The sequence below is a fragment of the Glycine max genome, chromosome 13 (assembly GCF_000004515.6).
Source record: "Glycine max cultivar Williams 82 chromosome 13, Glycine_max_v4.0, whole genome shotgun sequence".
NCBI lineage: Eukaryota > Viridiplantae > Streptophyta > Magnoliopsida > Fabales > Fabaceae > Glycine > Glycine max.
Window position 1 is genome coordinate 34,257,498 of NC_038249.2, and position 23,037 is coordinate 34,280,534.

General features: G+C 29.5%; 1 protein-coding gene and 1 long non-coding RNA gene across 2 annotated transcripts; both read right to left on the reverse strand.

Moving 5' to 3' along the window:
- Window positions 1–1,842: 1,842 nt before the first annotated feature.
- LOC121173331 (uncharacterized) lies at window positions 1,843–2,102 on the reverse strand. The gene is made up of 2 exons (XR_005887964.1): window positions 2,040–2,102; window positions 1,843–1,942 (listed from the first exon to the last, which is right to left on the reverse strand). It is a non-coding gene; the product is annotated as an uncharacterized lncRNA (long non-coding RNA).
- Window positions 2,103–10,757: 8,655 nt separating this feature from the next.
- Window positions 10,758–12,463, reverse strand: LOC100784418 (transcription factor bHLH162). Its single transcript, XM_003541686.4, has 3 exons — window positions 12,247–12,463; window positions 11,386–11,724; window positions 10,758–11,142 (listed from the first exon to the last, which is right to left on the reverse strand). Exons 1-3 carry the CDS (start codon window positions 12,364–12,366, stop codon window positions 11,056–11,058), a joined length of 546 nt encoding a protein of 181 aa, XP_003541734.1. The 5' UTR covers window positions 12,367–12,463; the 3' UTR covers window positions 10,758–11,055.
- Between the last annotated feature and the right edge of the window lie 10,574 nt (window positions 12,464–23,037).

Consider the following 23,037-nt stretch of genomic DNA (forward strand, 5'->3'; position numbering starts at 1 on the left):
ACATACGTGCATGTGGTCCACCTTGACGCTTTCCGGGACCTCGCTCATAGTGGTGGTTACGCTTGGGGGGTTGCCGCGCTGGTTCATATGTATGACCAGTTAGATGAGGCTTGTAGGACCACCACCCGACAGCTTGCGGGGTACTTGACGTTACTTCAGGTAAATTTTGTGTTTATTAATATGTTAGGTTCGATTATGATTTAAACATGTTTTTATGTTATGTTAACCTCAATTATTGTGTAGTGCTGGATCTATGAGCACTTCCCTAGTGTGCATCAGTGCGTGACTGACGACACATACCAGGAGACGTCCCCACGTGCTTCCCGGTGGTTGACGTCGAAGGCGCACATGAAGGGCATCACAGGAGCACCCTACAGGGCACGTTGTGATGGTTTGACCGTCACAGATGTGTCCTGGTTGCCGTACACGGAGCATCGGGGTGTTAGGGCGTTTCAGGAGATTTCATCGTTCCAGGGTCAGCTCAGATGGGGTCCTATGATCGTCGCAGTTCGACCGGAGAGGGTGGTACGCCAGTTCGGTTACATCCAGAGCATCCCTCCGCCGCCTGCTAGTGCACGATTGTCACAGGAGCAGATAGATGACAGGTGGATGGAGTTTGCGGATCACTTACTACCTGCGGGTCAGCCTTGTTTAGTGCCTGGGCAGGTATCTGCGGATTACATTGAGTGGTTTTTCCGCATATCTCACCCTTTCATGACACCGACCCAGGCAGCTGACCAGCAGAGGGATGCACCAGCTGCAGACCCTGAGGACTACATACAGCCGCCCAGCCCCCAGGTTCCAGTGGCATTTGACCCCCCTCCATATGTGGTAAGATTATTTGCGCGTTTAATGTTTTATGAGTTGTTGTTTATTTTGAATTTCATAATAAATGTTTTTACTGACTTTGACAGGATGATTACGAGGGATATGAGGCGATTGCACAGAGGTTGGAGCGTGTGCTCAACCTTAGGATAGTCACTGCAGGCACAGAGTTATATGACATTATGCAGGACTGCCTGACGATCGCGAGAGGGGGACCCAGTGCTGATGGGACGGTCAGGGCTCGTCAGAGACGCCGCACGGACCATTGATCATTGTATTTATATTGTTGTGTTGTAGTTGACATGAATATTTGTAATTATTACAGTTTTTGTTTAATATAGTTGGCGTGTTTTGCACAGTTTATTATTTTATAATATAGTTTGTTATTCCGATTGTTTGTGGTCCTTAAGCGAAGTTTACGGTTGTTTTAAATTTATTTTTAAAAAAAGGGAACCTAGAATCATGAGTTTTGTTTGTAAGAATTACATAAAAAATAAAAGTTTTTAAAATAATTAATAAATCAGGAAATAGTCCCGAACCTAGAATCATGTGATTTAGTAGCCTAGTCTGCCATATATATAGATGGTTGTGACCGAGCCTTTGTTTAACTTTGTTTACAAAAAAATAGACACGCGTAAATGTGTAGTCAAGTCAGCCAATGTGTTGTCGCTAATGTGTAGTCAAGTCAACCAATGTGTTGTTGAGCGACTGCTAGTTTCAAAATGTGTACTGAAGTCAACCAATGTGTTGTCACGCTCAAACTGTAACACGCATGCATGTCATTATGTGTTGTCAATTATGACAATGATGTATGCTGTACGCGTAAATGATTTTTGTTGGACCAACAATTTCCTTGCTTAACCAAACGAGTAGTTGATAATATTAATTGGTTAGTGACGGGTTACAACGAATTATATCGCATAATGAATACAAATAAATAAACAATGAATGTTTAGTCTTCATTTAGGTCTACATAGTGTGTTTTGAATGACATCAAGCTTGTGTATTCCTGCATTCTACTAATATATGGAATTGCCCATTGCTTTGCCTGAGAATAACAATTGGTTGACCACAACAGCGCTGGGGGCGGCAACGGACAATGGTCTTTCAAATAAACCTGTTGTACATGAACAAACATTATATCATGCGCTGACCGTGCCAAACGAACAAGCGAAGTCATTGCATAATTGTTACACTAACTATATTCAATGTACCTGAACAAAATGATTTCCAAACACGTGACCGACACATATGATGCGGTGGCCAGAAGAGTCAGGTGGTGGTTGACTTCTAAGAGGGAAAAATGTCATGCTTTGTTGTTGGGACAACGATACAAGGATTACGTTATACCGTGAAGCAATCACATATCCCATGTCTGTTATATCCATCCACTTGTCCACACTAACCTGAATGAACCAAACATACACATGTAAGTAATTTAAACATTGTTATTAAAAAAAATTAACCTAAAAACATACCTTTGAAAATCCATCAACAAGTAGGGACAACTTTAATTGTTCAAATCTCTCTGTGCCACCGAAGAGGTTCATGTACTCATGCGACCACCTGCCAAGTTCTTTAAGCAATTCATTACGCACTAACGGCCACGAATCTTCCCCCATACCTAATAAAGCGCCAATGGACCGATATCCACAGTTACCGTCCGCTTTCACATCCACAACGTCACGAATGAAACCTTGAAAGAATGACGCAAATTGATCCAACATCGGGATGATCCTTGTTGGCTGACGCGGTTGAGAACATGATGCACTTCGTTTCACTGGAGAGTTGCTGCTTTGAACAGAATGAAAAGCATCAACATACTCCCAGTAAGACGGATCACGCTTTGTGGATGTTTGACTTCTTTTCATCGGTTTCTTCGGTGCACCTTTAGTGTTCACCTTTGATGGAGGAGGGCACATAGAGTTATGATCAGGGTATGCGATTTCTCGAAGTTTACTCTTCAGATTTACTTTGCCAGCCACATCAAGTTCATCAAACCTTTTAGATATGACCTCTATTTCTTCCTTGATGGTGACTTCCGTCTCACATAACCCTTGGTCTGAAAAGCAAAGTCTCCTCCAAAAAAGATGGACTGACTCCAATGGGATGCTGCTAGCAGTATACCTAGAAAGCTCACATGCACAAGGAAGCCCGTGCGTGCTTCTCATCACACAACCACAAGAAGAGAGATTGTTGCCGAGATAACGTAGACGGTCAATCTCAGAAGCAATCTGATTTAAAGCATCCCTCGAAACCATCCCAAGAAGCCTCTTGTATAAGGTTTTTTTATATACATGGCCAACCACATGCGTACTGGTTTCAAAGGATGCTTTAATTTCGACGTGTTGCAGCGTGATCATGTTGTTCATGGCATCCCAAACACTACATAGGTCTCCAACGCTATTTTGTAGTACTCTTTTGAGAGCCCAATGAGCTGATTCAACCCTACATTTAAAATACACAACAAACATGAAAATATACAACAATTAAATACCATTTAATATTAATCGTTACTAACAAATAAAATCAGTTGTTAATACCTGTTTGTTGTTGTGTTGCCTAGGTGCATGACCTTATTCGTCCATGCTGTAATAAATTTTTCCTTGTGGGGGATAATCCATGTGTCGTTAACATAGTCAACGAACATCGGCCAAGGCGAACAAGCAACTTGAAACTTCTGATATGACTCATGGAACTCGTATTCGGACGGACAATCAACCAAACTACCCCAGTTATCCATTACATAGTCCCACGCATTTTTTTCCCCGATTAAAGATTTGCACTTCGCCTTCACATTCTTATCGATATGAAACCTGCACAACAAATTAGTAGACTCGGGAAACACAGTTTTCACTGCATTCATCAGTGCTAGGTCTCTGTCAGTGACAATAACAAGAGGGAGGCGATCGTGTCTTAAAAATAGGCCTCGAAATCGTTCCAAAGCCCATACAATATTATTAACACGCTCAGCCTCCAGATATGCAAACCCATATTATTAACACGCTTAGCCTCCAGATATGCAAACCCAGCAGAGAATGTCATCGCCGTTGGTGTCACTCCAACAAAGTCAAGTAGTGGGAGTCTGTACCTGTTTGTTTTGTAGGTACTGTCTATAAAAAATACCAGATGACATGCATTGCATAACTTTACTGCATCTGGGTGATCACGCACCACAACTTCATCCTTCAATCTATGCCAATGAATGTATTGATCACGTTCGAGAAGCTTCATCAGATGCTGCATTTCGGTATCAGCTCCTCTTATTGAAGAACGATATGCACTTCTTGCATTGTAAATTTGCTTTATCGTGGTGTAACTGTCGGCATTGTGTTCCTTCAACGTTAACAAGATATTTTTCGGTTTCACCATCGACTTTGTCATATCAGCAATAATTTTCTTTTCTTCCTTAGTCAATCGCCCGACGTATGGATGTCCAACTAAGGACTTCGCCAATTCATGATTATGAATCCCACAGATCAACTTCACCATCCAACCTTCCCCTCCACGCACTGGTTTCCCACGAAGCCTGAAGGGACAACCACATTTCCTACTCCCGGTGTCTTTTCTAACGAATTCTTTATTTCTACACTTGTACGTACCACTCCTTTCACACCCAATTAACACAAATGAACTTCTTCCTCTGCTACCGGTCTCTGTGTCAGATCTCATAATCACTGCAACAAATCCATTTTCATGGGCAACTGTTCGAGCCCATTGCAAAACATCATCTCGAGTAGCGAATACCTACAACGCAACCCTAACACATTAATTTTCATACAAACCATCAATTCAACCAATGACTCAAATTATCTATGATTACCTGAGATGTATTAAAAGCATTTGAACAATCGACATGTGGTTCATTCACTCCACATTCTTCTTGATTATCATAATCATAATCCATATCAACTTCTTGTGACATCGCAAAGTCATACCTCCATTGATCTTCGTCCATCTTAAGGACATATGCATCATACACAAGTACATTCAAATTATCATATAACCACATCCAAAAATTTACTACACCTTAAATAACAAACATATTAATAGGACATATGCATCATACACGACTATATTAAAATTATCACTATATTCTAAATTTATAACTACATTATTTACTTAAACTAAACTTATCACTATAATAAACAACTAATAAAACATTTTTGTACCATTATACATTTAAGTTACCTAAATCATTTAATATTATACCATTATACCTAATTAAATCAATAATCCACAACATATATAAACCAGAAATAAAAAAAAATTATAAAACAGAAATATATATACCATTATAAAACAAAAAAAATTATAATCCACAATATATATCATTATACCTAATTAAACCAATAATTCATTATTAACTAACAGAAATATATATAAAACAGAAATTAAAAAAATTATAAAACAGAAATTAATAAATTAGTAATAATTTAACATTCCGGAAGAAGGTCTTCCGGAAGTGGTCATTCCGGACCATCCTGCTTCTGTGCCTAAAATTTCTTCCGGATACATTTTTTACTGTTTTTCTTCTCTAAAAGCTAACCGGAAAACGAAATAAACGCGTACCTCCGACAAAATAGGAACAACAGCCACTAATAAAACTTCAAATACGGAACACGGGACCACCAAATCTTCAAATACTTCACTTCACGGGACCACCAACAGACTGCTGAAGGGACCACCACCGAAACAACAGCAAACGGAAGAAGAAACAAAGCAAACGGAAGAAGAAACAAAGCAAACGGAAGAAGAAAGAAAGAAAGCGCAGTAAAACACAACACAGCCTGAAGAAGAAAGAAAGAAAGCGCAGTAAAACACAGCCTGAAGACGTTAATTTAAAGAAATTTACACAAGGGCAAAATCGTCATTAAAAAAAAAAACTAACTTCCGGAAGAAGCTTCTTCCGGAAGACTTCCGGAAGAAGCTTCTTCCGGAAGACACTGGAATTCTTCCGGAAGAAGCTTCTTCCGGAAACATTCCGGATGACGTTCTTCCGGAAATTGTCTGTGAGTATTTCCGGAAGACACAAATTATTCTTCCGGAAACTTTCCGGAAAAATTATTTCCGGAAACTTTCCGGAAGAACCTTCTTCCGGAAGAATAATTGCTGAAGGGCAGTTTCGCCACTTCACTGTTTGCTGGGTGCCCCAGCAATAATGCTGGGTGCACGTAGCAACTCCCATGATATATTGGGCTTAATTTGACCTTAGCCCACCATATTTTGAGCTGTCAATCTTCAATGAACTTATTGAGAAACCTAGCTTTTGTAAGCAGATTTTAATTTTAATAAATATTAAGGGCTCATTTTATGAACAAAATATGGTACAATATGATATAATAAGCTGTTATCCTACGTAATGATTGGTAAACACCATGCAAGATAGCATATTACTACAAATTATATTCAAATGATAAAATTATTATTTTTTATAATTATATATTATAAATAAAGTTTAACGATCATACTAATGATGTAAAACAATTTTACACTTTTATTCGATGACAAATTATCATTAATATAACTTTTAGTTTTATGTTAGTTAGCATAGAAGGCAAATTCTTATAAATGGTAGGTTATAAATTTATAATTGGATGATAATGTAAAATTATTTTATATTATTAGTATATAATTTATTTCCTCTTAATTATGAATATTTTGATTTATAATACACTTTAGATGTACGTATCAAATTATTATATATTATGTTTAATAAAAAAATCATAATATATAAATAGAGAAACAGAGAAGGAAAAAGAAGAAAAAGAGATTATCTTATTTTGGTGTTTCCTAACCCAACTTGATCTCCCATTAGGATAATAATTACATTAGACCAATAAAATAATATAAAAAATAGGATAACATTATCATATTTATTCACACAACAAATATCCTATTAAAATAAAAGATGTTTATCCTATCATATTGTTGTGTTCACCAAAATTAAAATTTATTTATTTTATAAAAATCAGAAACATATTTTTATTACTAAAAACATATTAAATCATAAATATTAATCATAATAGATTTTGTGATTGGATTGTTTTACTTGTTTTGTACCCATACTTGTAACTGATTGTGGTTGTGATGTAAATCTTATAATTGTATATTCATTTCTATTTTTAAGATTCTTATATCCTAAGCATTTTGTTTCTACTTTCTTCTAGTGTGATTTGCGCTATAGCAATTAGTGATAACTATCTGTTTTGGCGACAAGTATTATTCCCTTTTTTTTCAACAGCAACGCTCTTTTGTTTTACCCCTTTACAAGTTATTTTTTTTCTTTTTATTAGATATGGTTAGTTTTAGGAATTTTGTAATTCTATTTTAGATCTTTATGTATTTACGGCTCAATGTATTTTAGAAAAAAAAAACTATATTTTCAACTTATAAAGAGATGTTGTGTAAGGGCTATTATTAGAAGTGTTACAAGGTTGGATTTAAATTTTTTATGTTTGTTTCTCCAAATTTTCGAACATGTCCCATCTTTTGAAGTAACAAGAGTAATAAGGAGAGCCAAATTCGCCCTATTGTCACGCATGAATGAAACAACTCCTCGTTAATTCACCCACCCACCCCCTAAGAAGATTGAAAAAAACAAAACACCTCCTTGTTGCGCAAATAAAAAATAAAAATAAAAAACAATACGTAAAAAAAAGTAGAGGGAATAAAAAAACAATGAACTTATCGTTTGTCGAAACGAAAAGCTATAATTTATTAATTAATGTTTCCTGATTATAGATTCATTGTCCTTTTCTTTTCTTTCACGTTCCCTTACTTTTTCTCCAAACTGAATATTTAAATATATAGAAACATGGTAACCCTAGTTATATAATTAAATTAATAAAGACCTTTTCATCAGATTTTGCAACTTTTATGTGTAACCGAAAGCATGAGAAAGCAAAATCTAAACAGCAATATATAATAGGGATCGAAAGGTAGCAATATGTACGACGTAGAACTATAAACTTACAACTGACCATTCTCACTGTATGTTGTTGTAAAATATATATGATCACTCTTATGATCATGATAGAGGATTATTCTAATTTATGCAGGAAAAAGAATTAATATATGTGTTGGAACAATTATATGTTATTGTAACATGACTTGTAAACTCTTATAACATTATAGTTCTTTTTATTGAGAAATTCTATTAGTTGGGGGGATGTTTTGTAGTCAACATTTTTTCCCTATAAAAGTTCTTGTTGACACCTTTTTTTTCTTAATTATTCAATTAATTTTATATCTCTCAATTCATTTGTTCTTGATTAATTGAGGAAAAAAAATATCCATTCATCGACGTTACTCTCTTTCATTAAAGATATATTGGACTTCTTTTTGTATATGGAACATTCACTAGTTTTATTTTGTTCAAAAATCTTACCCACCTTTAGTGAAGTATTTCATTAACCATCCAATCACATTTTAATTTCATTCACAAAATTTGAACATCAATTTTATTTAAGGAAGGACACAATCCAATATCATTTGAATCAATCATTTGTCGATATCTATATTGAACTTTATATAACATTATTTTTTATTATATTTGAGAAAATTAATTGAAAAATTATCCTATTAAACTATAAATGTTTGGTAAAATTAATTATTGAAGTAACTAAAAGGTGGAGAATGACAAAAAAATAATAAAATCGTAAATTATTAAAAAAAATAATTAGGAAAATAAATAAATATATTGAAGATAAAAATAAAAGAAAATATAAAAAATTAAAAACTAGCATCTAACATTTTTTATTTCAAAAAATATAAGAAACTACTAAAAAATTACTAAAAAAATTTGTTTACCAAATAATTAAATTAAATGAATTTTCAACTACTAACAAAAATTAACTTCAAATACTTACCGAGCATAAAAACTGGACGTTATTTTACAATAAATTCGAACTAAAAATCTTCGATCATCTCAAAATTCAGAAATACAAAATAAATTATAGAATCTCTTTTTTTGACTATTTTTTTTATGGGGTGGATTTAAAATACCAAAATGTTATTTTGAAGAGTTTTGAGAAACTTGTTTTAAAATTCCCATATGGTTTCTAAATTTGATGCATAACCAATCTGATGCATCAATCCCTACAAATTAGTAGGGCTTCTAAATTTGGAATTCCTAGATAACAGAGAGATTTTTAGCCATTTGATTAACACGAGTAACAATTCTAAAAAACTTATTTGGTCATTTATTTTTTCTTTTTCAGTTTGATTATTTATTTTTTTATAAAATTTAATTTGATTATTTATCTTTTTTTTTTCATTTTAATCATTTTTCTTTTAAAAAATTTACTTTGATCATTTATCTTCTTTTTTTCAATTTAATCGCTTGTTTTTTTTTTCAATTTGATCATTTATCTTTTTTTTTCAGTTTAATCATTTAGTCTATTTAAACTAATATCGTTAATCATTTAAAAGTGATTTTTTGTTCAACTTTCTCTCCTTCCCCTCCACTTCACTTTTAACTAATTTTTTTTTTAAAAAAATAAAGAACCAAAATAAATTTTTTAAAATAAAAAATTAAGTTAACCAAAAATAAATCAAGACCCAAGTTAATTTTTTTTAAAAAAAAATAAAGGACTAAATTAAATATAAAAAATATTGGCCTTCTAAAAATTCACTATCCCAAATCGGATCAATTTTCTTTAATGTGTTCTCTAATAGGGCGCAAGTTGTACTAATGCTAGGAATGAAACCTGTTAAACAGTTAATATATCTTAAAAATCAAGTATACGAATAAAATAAAATTAGTTTGATATAGTCGAAAAGAAATTTTTTAATTGGCCATGGGAGTAGTGAGTGAAATGTATATTTAAAAAAGAATATTAAAAGTTCAAATTGAATGAGTAAGGACAATCATGTTTCAAGTTGTGTATTTAATTGAGAGAATAAGTTATTTGTTATTTATTTGTGGTTTGAAATGAAAGAATATGTGTGTGTTCTATTCATATTAAAATTTAGTTGGATTTTTATTTTTTATTTTTGCATAGGGAAGCCTCAAGCATAGCAGGTAGAAATGAATAGTATGAAATGTAGATAACCCATTACATATTCAAGAAAAAAGATAACACAGCCGCTGGGATGTCTATAATGAGTTAATGACAATACAAGCCTAATTGTTGTCCATAAGCCATGAATCAAGGCAACCAATTATCATATTCGCCTCTCTATAAACATGCGAGACGCTAACCTCCCACTTTGGAATATTTTAGTCTTGGAGACTTTTCATTTCGTTTATAATTTCCAAAAATAATACAAATGCCACGTACATATATGACACGGAGGATTTATTTATGCAAAAAGTTTAATAACTTTTTTTATAATTAAAAGAAAAAAAATATACAAACTATGTTCAATAATTTATTTTAATTAGTTTCTAACTTTTTTTATTTGTTAATTTTTTTTACTATTTGATAAACAATTTTTTTTTTATAATTTTTAGTATTGCTACTCAAAATAATATATTTTAAAACAATAGTTTTTAATTTAAAGTTTTTTTTTATATTTTTCTTTCTTTTAACCTTAATATATTATCAAAAATTTTTATTATCTTTTTAAATAAATCACAATTTTATTATTTTTTTATATTTTATATTTTTAAGATTCATTTGAATGAACACTTATAATTTAATAAATTAATTTTTTAAATTTTAGTTATTATTAACTAATTTATTAACTTTTATTTAGTTTTATGTGAAATAAATTAATAATATGATGAAGAGAAATTAACTTAAAAACAAAATTATATAAAAACTGCTGAAAGATTTGCACAAAAATAATGTAACTCTATCTTTTGGTTCAGAAAGTCTGTCTGAGTATCCTGAGCAGAAGTGGAAGTACAGTAAAATAAGACTACTAATTTCCGTGAAACAAGGAGACATCAAGCAGACAATGTGAATTTACTTGCTAGCTAGATACTTAGATAGTAAAATGGTAGTAGTAGTATCCTCTAGAATTATCCGTATTTAATTAGATTTCCACCAAAATGGTTACAGCAAACATTCCCAATTTACGCGTCTTACACTAGGAAAAAGTTAAGGCTACGTGTACATTCCATATATGGGGGGAACAGATGGAAGTAAAAGAAAAACAGAGAAAAAGAAGAAGAAAGTGATACATAAAAGAAATGATATAAGAAAAATAAAGTAGAAAGAAAACTTATGTAAAATGAAATGGAAGAAAAATTGAGTATATAATAATAATAATGACTCCCATTTAAAAAGCATTGTAGCTAGAATCATGGATGAAGTTCTTCAACCTCTCAGATATCCTCGCAGCTCCGTTGGCAGTTTCTTCCTTGTCCTGTAAAATGCAACCAGACTCAGATAATGAAATTATTACATGGTTCAAACTATAGTTCTGACCAACTTTTTAGGTTGCATATGATTGATATTTTAAATTTATAAGAAGAGTTAATAACACATATCACATATGTCAAATTAAAATTGATGGGAAGCATAGTACTCCTTAATCATATAATAATTCCTCTAGTTGCATATATACAAATGAAAGATCAGATAGCGGTTGGATTTATATATAGCTCACCTGACAGTGTATTGAATGGAAAACTGCATCTTCAATAACTTTATAACTAGCGTTAACAACATCTACTCCTTCTTCATGAAGAACACGAATGGTTTCACCGAACATGAACTGAGAATCCAACCCAGTTATTAGAACAACCTCTAAGGCTGAACCCATTTGTTGGATTTCAATCCGTGGAGATTTTAATCCCACCCTCCTTCCATCATTATTCATTCTCTCATTTGGCCTTTCATTTCCTAGTAGCATGTTCTTCTTGTCCTTCATTTTCTCCAGATTAATCTGTAGTTTCTTTATGTAGTTTGTGGCTTCTTCTAGCTGATCCGGCAGTGGAATGGCCTCCTACAACAGATTCAAACGAAAGAATAATCATCTGCCAAACTAGAAAAAAGAATCTTGATCACACTCAAGACTTAAGAGGTGTAGAGTGTAGACAGCAAGAGAGGGATGAAAATAAATAAGAAATATTAAGTGATTGATATGATTGATGATGCAATATGACAAGAAAAAAAAGAGAAAAAAATGAAAAATATATATCATATATTGAGCTATTTGCACTCTTTGAATGTGCAATTAGGTCTCGTCCAACTATTACTATTTAGTTTTTATTACATGAAAACATATATTTGGACACTTCAAGGGGTGTAGATATCTCGAGAGATATAAGAAAAGAAAAAAATGACAGATAAGATTGATAATTTATGATATAATGAGAGAGAAGATAGAGATAAAGAGAATTAAGGTTTTGGTGAAGTGTTTACAAATTTTAAATGTCAAAATATCATCACTCTTACTACGTATAACTTTGCTTGTATACAATATATGAGCAGCTAAGAGAAGGAGTAGTGTGAAAGACAGGAAAACCTTTGATCTTTGATGAGGCACAAGTGAGTTTAGTTTGCGAAAGAGAGCTTTCATTTGATTTCTTCTATTCCTCTCAATGAATTTTCTGTCAACTCTGGATGAACTAGGGTTGTTCTCCATGTCAATACTCCAGCCAACAGATTTCTGTATCTCAACTTCAACAGCTGAAAATACTCATTCCATGAAAAGAGAACGCTTCTCATATAATAGTGTCAGTTGCTTTGAATCCTTAATGTCTTTTAGAAAAGCAAGATAATATTATTAGATGCTACTGATCAAAGTTCAGTGATTGGAATAGTGGTGGGGACGCATTGTCGTGGCCCTAGCTAGCTTTGGTCAAATCACTTAAAGTTTATTGTTTCTTTTCGATTAATAAAACATTTTTAAGGGAACACTTGAATTGTTTGTAAAAAAAAATACGATGGGGCATGTTTGTCCTCCCTTAACAGAGAAATTAATCACATGCTTTCTAACTAATAAGTTAATTAATTATAATTGAACGAAATTTGTGCTTCTGTCAAGTAAACTCCATAACATTAGACAATAATAGATTTACACAGTTGATTAGGACCAGGGCCTTGTATATATAGATATTTCGACGCCTAAGACAATTTTTAAAACGACTTAATGCAATACTAATTAAATATTAATTTTTTAAAACTTTTAATTTGAGCTGTAAAATTATTTAAACAATTCATTTCAGATCTTCAAAAGCATATGAAGATAAAGACAAAAAAGAATGAACTAAATAACTAAGAAGATTCGAAATTAATAATTAGTTATTAACATTAAAAATAGCTCAAGTTTAGCATTTTTATAGGTAGAATTATTATTAGCAATTTATTATTATTATTATTATTAAGATATCATTTGGTTGTATATATTATTCAAATAATGGAAACACTGAAAATAGATAGATAACATTAAATATTGGCTTAAAACTGTAACGTTTCTGCTGTGACTTCAAATCTTCAATCAGTTTTAAATCTTGACACTTTTTATACTTAGGCTATTAGTAATGAATTAAACGTAACACAGTTTTATCTATGGAAGCATGGAATTGAATCACTCTACAATGGCCACAATTTGGGGCTTAAGGCAACGGCCTAAATGATCTTTTGCATTGTATACGACTTTGATGAGGACTAATCCAACGGTAGGTACTTAAAATAAATTTTTAAGAAAATATTACTTTAAATAAAAATTATATGCTGATATTTTTTTATTAATATATATGATTTTTTTCAATATATAAAGGTTTTTTTTGCTTTATATTAAATACTAAAAATAAATTTCTTTTTTTTATTGATAGACCTAAAGGAGCTTATTGGTTTACTCTTGAGCTAACCTATAATATGGCAAATGACTTAGTGAGATGATGTGTCACGTAGATAATCCAACTTAGTTCTTGAAATTCCAAACTAGTTCTTAATGAGAATAGCAAGAAGATCTTCTCTCTGTTTTTCTCTAAATCTCATATCTCAAAGCTTTTTCTCCTTCCCAGTTCAATTCCTCTTTGTTTTCTCTCCGAAAAATAGCAAGAAGATCTCCTGCAAATTGATAACCAGCTGCAAATCCCACCTACCATTTTTTCAAAGTTCCACTATTGGAAACTTTATATTACAACCTCCACAGCCACGTACGTAGGTTTACACCGTTAGTTTAATAGTGTGTTTTGATTACTGGGTGAGGACTCAAAAATCACGGTATCTCACCATAATTTTACGTACACCACACCAGAGAGTAATTAATTTTAAGGCTATCATGATTTTTAGAACATAATTCATCACATTTCCAAACACACACTAAGTCATTTCAATGGAAACTACCTCACCTCACTTCATGACCAGCTGACCACCTTAAAAAAACAATTTATAACTGAAATTGTGACCGCAACAACCTCAAGATTTTTTTAAGTATTTGCAACTGCAATTGTGACTGTATCACAATATATCATCATCTGTATTTGTTCATAATTTTTTACAATATCGAATTTGCAGCGCAACCGTGATGAAGATTACAGTATCACTTGGGATTGAACCAACATGATATACGCTGCTGTTTTCTGTTTGCTGACTTGACTCCTGCAACATTATCGTTGACATGAGCAAGTGCCTTAACCACAGCGACAATGTCATAGGGCCAACAAGTGCATCAATTAACTGGGCCTCTCACGTATAAGTTTCACATCTGTCATGATAACTTCATGAAGAGTTACAACAAAAATAGAGTCTTGAGCTTCAATTCTAATTAGAAAATATTTTTTACCTGCAAAAGTAGGAATACTATTAGGATGTGTTTGTATTTAAAGGAAAGAAATAAGATAGATAAAAATAGAAGAGAAATAATTTGAAAAACAAAAAAGAAAATAAATATAAAATGATATATTATATTGTTTGATTTAAGAGAAATAGGTGATAAATAATATTTTTTGAGTCAAAGAAAATCCATTTGTTGTACCTAAAACATCATTTTTTTGGCTAAAAATTTGAATTTTTTTCTAAAAATCAAAGAAACAAAAAATCAATTTTTGATGTCTAAAAAATTGATTTTTATGAAAAAAAATTGATTTTACTCTAACTGGAAAAAGAGAAATTTATAACTTTATTCTCTTCAAAATCACCAGAACCAAACATATTCACTCCATTTGTGTCTTAAATAACTTATTTTTTCTTTATTTTGAACCAAACATGACCTTAATAAGCATATACTGAACAGGATTGATGATCGAGATTAGATCACGAAGAAACACGATATTTTTTTATGACACTTTAGGTGGGGCCTCTTCGATGTTAGAAGATTATAATAATGCATACATACTGTTTAATCATGTTTAATCACTCAGGCTGTATTTCCTTGGTAAAGTCTAATGTTATTAAGAAGGAGGAAATCTTTCATATACTATGGAGAGCTTGCAAATGGTTGTGTTCAGATTAAAAATAAAAATGGTTATTATGATATCCAAAGAAATCTAATGGTTTTAATTAGAATATTGTTGTTTTTCAAGTAAATAATATTCAATGAGTTTGGACACATAAAAATTAAAAGACAAGGAAGGAGAGACGTACGGTTTCTTAATAACAGTATAAAAATCTTTAAATTTCTAGAGTACCGTAGAATATCTCTACAAAAAAAACAAGATATATAATTGTTTTGGTGCCCCTTTGTCTCATATGATTTTGGGTTTTTTTTTGCTTAGTCAATGAAATTATGACTTTTATGCCTTCGTTATTCAGATATAATATGATAATGCATTATTCTTATATCAAGCACTTCAACCATAAAGTGTGATTCTTTAATACCTTGTTTCTTGATAACAGAATACAAATTAAGATGAATCAGTAGTACGTAAAATAAAATAAAACTATGCAAATAGCTAGGGCCTTTGGACTAAAATAACAATAAAGCACATTGGCTATAATTTAATTGACCAAGTAAAAAGAGATATACTTAAAACCCTCTGAATTTTGAAACAAAGGGAAGTCGGAGCAATGATCACTAGCTAAGAATGAAAAAAAAAAAAACGAGAAGATTAATTTCACTAAGATATTCTACTGTGTTTTGTCAAAGACTATTTTGGGTCTATATTCTTAATTAAAAGAAATCCATGTAATAAGATTTCGTGAAACAAAGTTGTTAATAATTACGTTGTTATCTATCCAACTTCAATTCTTTTCTCCTAATAAATCTTACACAAGAACAGTTTAGACACTCCAGAACACATACCTATCTTGCTACTGTTTTGCCTGAAAAGAATGAAAAAGCTTCAGTCATTGGTATTTATGGACGACGAAGCAACCTATCATTTGGAGGCAACTTGTCACTTGCCACATTTTCCACCTAAAATCTAACCATATTCGGTGTTATTTGCAACCCTTTTTCTTTTTAACATCAACCCCTATAGAACCAAAACATGGACTCCACGAAAGGAACAACAAAACCATAGTTTAAGTACTGAATATATATCAGATAAAAAGTCACAAAGGCATTATGAGTTTTTTTTTCTTCATATAATCTACTGTGATGAGAACTAGCTAGGGACGACTCATTCATTCGTTATCAGCAGTAGTATTTAATTTGAACTAACTATTTTTTTTTTAATTGATTCCTGAATCAATATCCTTCAAATTAAATACTACTGCTGATCAATATAACAATATCCATTTTTGAATACTTATTAGCTCCAATCCTCGTTCCTACTCCAACTAAACAATTAAATCATAGTTTGATTGTGTTTAAATAAGTTTAAAATGAGAAAAAAAAAATAGGTTAAATTAAAGTTTTATTCTTCCTATAATTTTAAATTCATGATTTTTGTTTTCTTATTTCTAAATTAAGACCTTTAGTTTTTGAATAATTTCTAAAAAAAATTGATTCTTCCAACCGTTAACCACCTAAAATCAAACATTGATTTGATGTGTCATATTGATATTGACATAAAATTTATGTAAATCGTTAGTATGATACTTTTATGAAAAAATATTAAATAAAATAAGAAATAAAAAACGTCTTAATAAAAATTGAAGGCATAATCCTTTATTAATAAAGAAAGTAATAAATAACTAAATCATTTATTTTTATTTAGTTAACTACATTAATATTATTTTTTATGCATCATCAGTCAAAAGTTATTTTTTAAATATATATAAATTAAAAAAATATTTAATATATAAATATTTTTTATTTTATTTTGAATAGTTTACATATTTTTATTTTTATTTACCAATTTATAATTAAATTTCATAAAATAATGTATAAATTATTTACATATTTTTTAAAAAAATTATTTTAATATATAGCTTATTTTTACTCTAATTATTTATGTAAAATTAAAAATATTTATATATTAATTTTTTTCTTATTTATGAATTTTAATGATTTGAAAAAAAAATTAATACCTCTTGACTAATGATAGATAAAAAATAGTGTTAATTTGTTTACTAAATAAGGCAAATGTCTTAATGATTTATTATTTTGTTTATGAATAAAGGATTATGAGTTCAATTTCTATGAAAAAAAACTTTTTTTATTTTTTACTTCATTTAATTTTTTTTCACATAAACATCATGTCAATAGTCTTAATAGTCTACGTATGTTTCACGTCAGTATCAATATATCACATTAAAATCAACATTTGATTTTGGATGATTAATTAATAAAATGACCAAAATTGTTTATTTTTTAAAATAATAGAACTAAATATCTTGATTTAGAAATAAAAAAACTAAAAGTATGAATTTCTAATTATAAGAACCAAAAATGCAATTTAATCAAATTTTTACTTGTTAGTGTGAGTCTCATGAACGACTTTTTCAATTCATTTTAATTTAAATTCTTATTTTTTTCATTCTGCTTCACTCAACCAAACTTTGCCTAGGAGAACGTTTGATAGAGAAGATTTTTCATGTCTAAAAATCATGAATCCTCGTACTCATGCTTATTTAAAATAAATAAAATTTATTTGATTGATCATTGAAAATTTTTAGATAAATTTTTTAAGAATCAAATAATTTTACATATTTTTACTGATTATTTAATAATTTATCACATTATATAATTTAATAAAGAATAATATAATATTTTTATTATAGTAGTAGAAAAATTAAGCTCGAAAAAAGAAGTTCACCTCCCTTGTGATAACATTTTGGTGAGAAATTGATTAAAAACATTATTAGAAAACATCATTTTTTTAAGAATATTATTTTTAAAAAAATACATATTAAATATGAGAAACTAAATTTTTTAACCTGTGATTCTGAAAACCAAAAACTTATCTCTTACTAAATGATCTCTAAGGTTGCCTACCTATCAGAGCATCTTCAATGGTATTCATTCAAGTAATCCATGAATTTTTCCAACTCATTGAATATCAAAGGTTAATCATATTCATATTGTATGATTAATGCTGATTCAAAATTTTTTTATATGATAAGAATCAAATATAAATTTTCCTATTAAATAAATCATTTTTATTTGTATAAACACACCAAAATCGTATGTCATTGCATCACCATTTAGATCGTTAAACAATTCATTAACGTTAACCACGAGTCACTTATCGTAGATGCAGTCTTATAACGAAAAGGACGGGCATTTATCCCATACTGTCATGATATAAAGGCAAATTTAATTGCCGTGTGTGGGCTGTCAGTTTAAAGTTTTAAAGTACGAGTCCATTATTACTCATTGATTATTGTTTTATTTTTAAATATTCCAAAATCCCCTAAAAAATATACTACCCACGCAAAAGAAATGTCATCAATTAAATATAATAGACTTAAATATAAATAAATTTTAATTATTTATTTGATTTAATGAAAAATATTTTAAAATATTTTTAATAACTATTTTTTATTTTTAATATCAAATTTCAATTATAAACACCTTAGAGAAAAAATATTTTTTAAAAATATAATTTTTAAATTATTTCCTCTACTCTAAAATGACTGATATTTTAGCTAAACTCATGACCCCTATTTACCTCTACTAAGTGGTCGGTTTGCCTCAAATGAATTTTTCTCATCATAACATGTATTGCAATATATAAAACCTATAGTTGAAATTAATTTAAAAATGCATCTTAATTATATTTAATGATTTAAATTTGGTTTTATCTGAATTATATTTATTGTTCAGTCGCATCCTTGACAACATGTTAAACCTTTCACATGACGTAGAACAACTGGTTTTTATTTATCAATATTACATAGGGGGCTAGTTTGCTTTAAAAACTGAAAATTTTAGAAGAAAAAGTCACAATTAATTTGACAGGGTCTTGTTTAATACTAGTGCTATTTTGTTTATAATGTCTATTCTACCGGATCCTTATCATACCTTGTTGGCTAGACAGTGTATGGATTAATTTAATTTGTCGTATTGGTCCCAAAGTGGAACCATGATTGCACGTGATTTTGGGGAAAAGTCAGTTTGGCGGGACAACACTTTTTACTCTTTTTTGCTATAGTGGAAGTCTCTTACACTTACACACTTACAGGATTAAATATTATACTTAGAAAAGACTGATAAATTAAAAGAGTTATATATAAATAATAAAATCTCAAAGTTACTTGTGAGGGATCCAATTCCAAATTTTGCGAGCAAAAACATCACGTGCTAATTGCATATTATTGTCCCAATTTAATTTCTGTAAAATAATTTTATATTATTATTTAATATTTAAAAGATATAATTATTATTAGAAATTAAAAAATATTATAACAATCGAGAATAAAATATTTCTAAAAATATATAAAATAAAATTATTTCTTTTCTAATAGTTATAAATAAAGTATCTTCGACCACTCAAAAAAAAAAATAAATAAATAAAGAAACAGCAGTAGTCAAAATCTGCTTTTGGTACGTAATATTTTAGTTGTATTTTTTCTTCATTACAAAAAAAAATCATGTATATTTTGGACTGAAATATAAGTAAATATTAATTAAATTCATCCTAATAATATTTTGAAAATATTTAATTGATATTGTATTTTTAATAAGTAAATAATAATTAAGTTCATACGGTTAGAAGAGAAAATATTTTTGTTTGTTTGCAAAATTCTAAATATTCTACATTTTTATATTGAATATTATGTTTAAAAAATCATATTGATAATCATCTTAATATCTAATTGAAATTGTTTGCGAAAAGTAATATATTCAATTTTTAAAATAATATTTAGATTATTTATTTATTTAACGTTAAACGATATATAATATAATTTAAAATAATTTTATTTTACTTTATGCTTAACTAGAGATTAGGAAAATAAACTATCATGCTTAATTACTCTAGTAGCATTTAAGTTTTACTGTTATCAGTCATTTCAATTGGGAATGATAAATGAAACCTGACCTCATGTAGCTCACATCAGCATTATGTCTCATATGTTCATCCTATCACCAAAAGCAGCAATAAAATACGAAAGAGCACGTAAACTTTATTTTCCACGTGGGAGTAGCAGATGAATTCTAATAAAAATAAATATAGTAGTTTTTTTTTTTTTGAAGAGAAATAAATACAGTAATATAGAATCATCCAATGCAATTTGTTTTTAGGATTTCAAACAATTCAGTTCCTGCAAATGGGTTTTTTCCTAAATAAGTATTTGACCTCCTTAAAATATAACCTGTATTTTAGAGTGGAAAATGTAAAACAATCTTTTAATTAAAAACTAAAAATGATAAAATATATTTGGCAAATTATAACATTCTTTTAATCTTAATAATTATTGTAATTAATAATTATTATTTTCCTTTTATCTCTTAAAACATGTGGCATATTTCAATAGGCAAATTCCTTTCACGACCATTCGTTCTTTTTAAATGACTCATGTATGCTCTTATTTTAAAAATATATTTAGATCATTTTATTCAATTAAAAAATTGTTATATAAGACTTACTTTTATATTGGATGAGTAATAAAATATAGAGAAAAGCATAAGAGGAAAAGAAACAAGAGAAATAAAAAAATAAAAATAAAGAACATATATTATTTGAATAAATGAAAATAAAAATGTAAAAAAGTTCTTTTTAATCTATTTGAATGAAGAAATAGAACATAAAAGATAAATATATAAAATCATATAATTTCTATTCAAGCAAAAAACATATTTAACTGTAACAATTTAAACTTTTTCTTATCATTTTTCTTAATATAAAATTAATTTTTCATGCTATAAAAAATTATTCAATAAAGTTGAAATAAAAACAAAACCTAAGTTGGACTCTTTGTCCAATCCATTCAGAAAAAGAAGAAAAAAACAAAACCTAACACCCGCTTTCTCCCTCTCTCAGTTTCTCTTCCCTACCATCCCAAAATCTCTTTCATAACTATTTTTAACTCGTTTAAAAAAGAGATGTTCTTTTATTTTCTTTTATCTTTCTTGTTCTGTAATTTTCTCCTCCCTAATTCTTACTTCATTCAAGCAATGTAGCGGCTCACAAATCGCTTGCAACCCCCATTTTTCGTGTCTATTATGATTTATGACTTGCAAGTCTATCTTACAAGCCACTTTATTTGGGAGATATGATTGCATCTTTTTGTAGTATTTTTTTTAAGAAAAATAGTTTTATTTTTTTATTCTAAGAGAATATAAAAATTCTAAAAGAATTGGTTTTTCTTACATGTATATTTCTTCAAAAACAATCCTATTAACAACAAATAAGATATTATATTTTTTTTATGGGAGAGAATTGAAAGAATTACCAGCCCATGGAAAGACTCCTAGACAGGATCACTCAATAAAATAGTATAGACAGGTCTGATCAGAATCCAAATCTAAACAAATAAAAATAAAATTCATGGAGACCTTTACTTCTGCACCCCACAATTTTCTACCTGCACTCCATAATTTTTAATATCCCTCAATTACCCCCACCACGCACCCTCTCACAGATGAATGTTTGTACCTACCTGGTTTTGCCCATTTGTTTACTGGCCTACGAATTAGATATTTCAGAATTCTGTTGAATATTTCCGAAATATCTGTATCATTACCGGAAACTAAAACCTGTAGTTTAACTGTTTAATTTGGGAAATAATATCACATGTGGAGTATAGTTATATTGAATTCCGGAATCTTATTTTCACTAGTGTTTTGTATTTTTTTTAATTATATTCCAAAAAAAATAGATTACAGTTGTGATTTTTGTATTACAGAATTATAATTATAGAACTTCAACAAAAACCAATTGTAGAGTTTAAATTTAGGCAAGGGCTTGGGGCACCCACCATTTTTCTGGGACACCCAACAATTTTCGAAAAGGATATTTTTAGTTATAAATAGCTGCATCTGTTTTTCATTTTTGTAGCGCCTTTTTCCCCCCCCGCCAAATCTCACTCTTTATTGTAAGTTGCTTCCATTAGCTTCCGTTAGGCTCCTTTTTTAAATGTTTTTTTTTTTTTTTATCTCCGATGGGGTAATTGCATTGTTTAGAAGTATACGGTGAAGTTGGATCGTTATTCGTCACCGGAGAAGAAGAGGTACGTGAAATTTTTTTAGAAACATACGGATTGTTGATCCGTAGGTTTTAATTTTTTTTAAAATTGTAAATAAGATTTTCTGAATTATATATTTAATATTTTTTGTAATGTAATTTTTTTTGTAATAATTTTAGCAGTTTTAAAAATTTTGATTTGGTGATATTATTTTATAGTGATATAAAAAAATAAAAAAAAATGTATTTAGTATTTAGATTGGTAAAAAAAATGATAATATATATAAACTTTTAAAAATTGTTAAAACTAACATTAAATTGCTTAAAATTATTTTAGTAATTAATTGAAAATAATTTAGTAATTGGATTGGTAAAAGTAATATTAGATTGCTAAAATAATTTTGTCTATACATTTAACTGAATTATGTATTTACATGTTTATTATAGTGATTAATAATTAAACAAATTTGATATTTTATTGAATGATGTATTTATTAGAATTTATATGATATTTATTGAATGATATTTTAATGAAGATATGTATTAAAAACATAGTATGTGGTTATATGATGTAGAATATATTTTTATTTTATTTTTGTATAGAGCTATATTTGTATTGATAACAAATGAAGTGATTGTATAATTTTTTTAAGTTGTATTTTTTTTATCATTGAATTTGTTAAATATTTTTTTAAGATGGACGTAGAACAATGGATGTATGATAATATTATGTCTGAAAAAGTTGATATGAATGTTGAAAATAAGGAAGATGCTGGCGTGAAAGTAGAACACATTGATTGCTCTGATGCTTTTAATACTTCTCGGGTGTTTGTCTAATTTGTTGTTGGTACAAT